The sequence below is a fragment of the Agrilus planipennis genome, unplaced genomic scaffold (genome assembly GCF_000699045.2).
Source record: "Agrilus planipennis isolate EAB-ADULT unplaced genomic scaffold, Apla_2.0 scaffold60, whole genome shotgun sequence".
NCBI lineage: Eukaryota > Metazoa > Arthropoda > Insecta > Coleoptera > Buprestidae > Agrilus > Agrilus planipennis.
This window is the reverse complement of record NW_020438877.1, coordinates 1,187,405-1,189,348: the sequence shown is the minus strand read 5'-3', so window position 1 is coordinate 1,189,348 and position 1,944 is coordinate 1,187,405. Positions and strand designations below refer to the sequence as shown.

Here is a 1,944-nt window from a genome sequence, read left to right as displayed (position 1 = left end):
GTATCTCAAGATATGAGTATGATACGTAACAAAATACAATTAAAATATTGGAGCAGCAAAAAACATCAGACGAAGATAACAGGCTATACGCAATGTATGAATAATAATGTTCGTGTGCAAGATGTGTACTGTATTGGTAAATGCATATTATAATAGAATAGTAAAATAAAATCTTTTATTTCTCTCCATTTAACGACCACTCTTTATAACGCCGAAAAATGTTCAGTCCCTTAAGTGTCGTTATATAGAGTTTACACTGTATTTAGAAAATAGAGATAACAAAGTATGTTTGGGCTTTGAGCGCCACCCTTACCATTTTTGGAGGAAGGAGTCTGGACCTTGATAAAAATTTTCAAAAACATCCTAACCCCCATCTAAAATTACTTGGTCTAGGCCATGCCGCCGATTCAATTGAACAAGATTGTCTAACTTTTGAAATTCTTAAGGTAGCAGCAAATATCGCTAGATGTTACATAAACATGGATGTTACTCATTTTAGATGGAATTTTAGTGGGACTGCTTGTGCAGTACTGATCAAATCAATAAATTTCTGACAAAGAACTTAAATGATTCTTATAAACACGAACAGCATACCTAAAAGTATACATTAAATAAAAACACTTTAAATTCAATTCATAAACTATTTATGTTTATTGTTGCCTTCATGAATGAGATTAAGTATTGTGTAATTATTTACCTCAAACGCGAATCAATGAATATATATTGGTGAATATACCTATTATGCTACGAATTACATATGTTTAAAGCATAATATTAAACTACTTTTTTGGATTATATAATTTTCATTACGATTCATTATTAAAGTAACTTGAATAATCATTATAACAGATAGGTTATTTTTATAATTTTATTGAGATTGAATTGACCTTGATCTTGCAATCAGCTATATGTTGATTGATTTTTAAAATGTGCTAGTTTTGATCACCACTATCTCAGAACTTTAAAATAAGAGATCAGTATTATAAACGTTATTTGTCTTGTCTGCAGGGAACAACATTCCCTGCTCTCAGCGTTCTGCTAGCAAAATGGGTGCCAACATCGGAAAGATCAAAACTAGGATCTTTAGCATATTCGGGAAGCGTGTTAGGTAAATCATACAATTGTTTAACTGGTATTTATTTTATTAAAAACTAGGTATTATGCAATTACAGGAACTGTTTTTAGTAATTCTGTAAGTGGCGTTCTAATATCAGCCACAGAAGACTGGGCGTCCGTATTTTACTTCTTTGGTGGTATAGGCATTTTGTGGTACATAATATGGGAATTAATATGCTTTTCCAGTCCCGAATCGCACCCTTACATTACAGACAAAGAAAAGAACTATTTGGAAAAGGAATTAGGTAAGAAACAATTTTATGATTAACAAGACATTCTTTCTTAAAACAGAAAAACACATTTATCTTGTCCTAATTTAATGAAACACAATATAGAGATAATAATGAGAGGAAAAAATGCCGACTAGAGGCATTTTCCAGCAAGCGTGGGTTAGAGCACAAAAAGACTTCGTTTTAGAACAAAATTGTTTGTGTCGTGTGTTGACTCATGATTACCAATACAAAATAGATTTTATTCATTATACCCTACTAATAAAATACAAAGAAGTTAACATTATGATCTATGTATTAGGGTGCTTCAAACAAAATTTGTAATTTACCCCCTCAAATGTTTCTATTTCTATTTGATGTAAAAAAATCCTCGCCAAACATGAGCCCTATAGCTCAAATCTGAGGAGTCGCTATTTTTGTTTTAGTTTCTCATTTAATTAACATAGGAAAAATTCTTTTTTGTTTTAAATTGAATTTACATATAATTTACGCAATTTTTTCCAAAAAACCGTTTCATATTCTCAAAGTTGAGTCTTTGAGCTTTACAAAACTCTAAGACAAAGTATGATTATCTTTACAAAAAGACTAGTTACAGCCA

General features: G+C 30.8%; 1 protein-coding gene across 2 annotated transcripts in view; it reads left to right on the top strand.

The window, feature by feature from the left end:
- LOC108735950 (putative inorganic phosphate cotransporter) overlaps positions 1–1,944 on the top strand; it is a 72,176-nt gene that overhangs the window by 59,597 nt on the left and 10,635 nt on the right. For both annotated transcript variants that reach the window (XM_025981423.1, XM_025981424.1), the window contains exons 5-6: positions 1,009–1,108; positions 1,173–1,361. In XM_025981423.1, the coding sequence (XP_025837208.1) occupies positions 1,009–1,108; positions 1,173–1,361 (289 nt within the window). The remainder of the gene's footprint in view (positions 1–1,008; positions 1,109–1,172; positions 1,362–1,944) is intronic.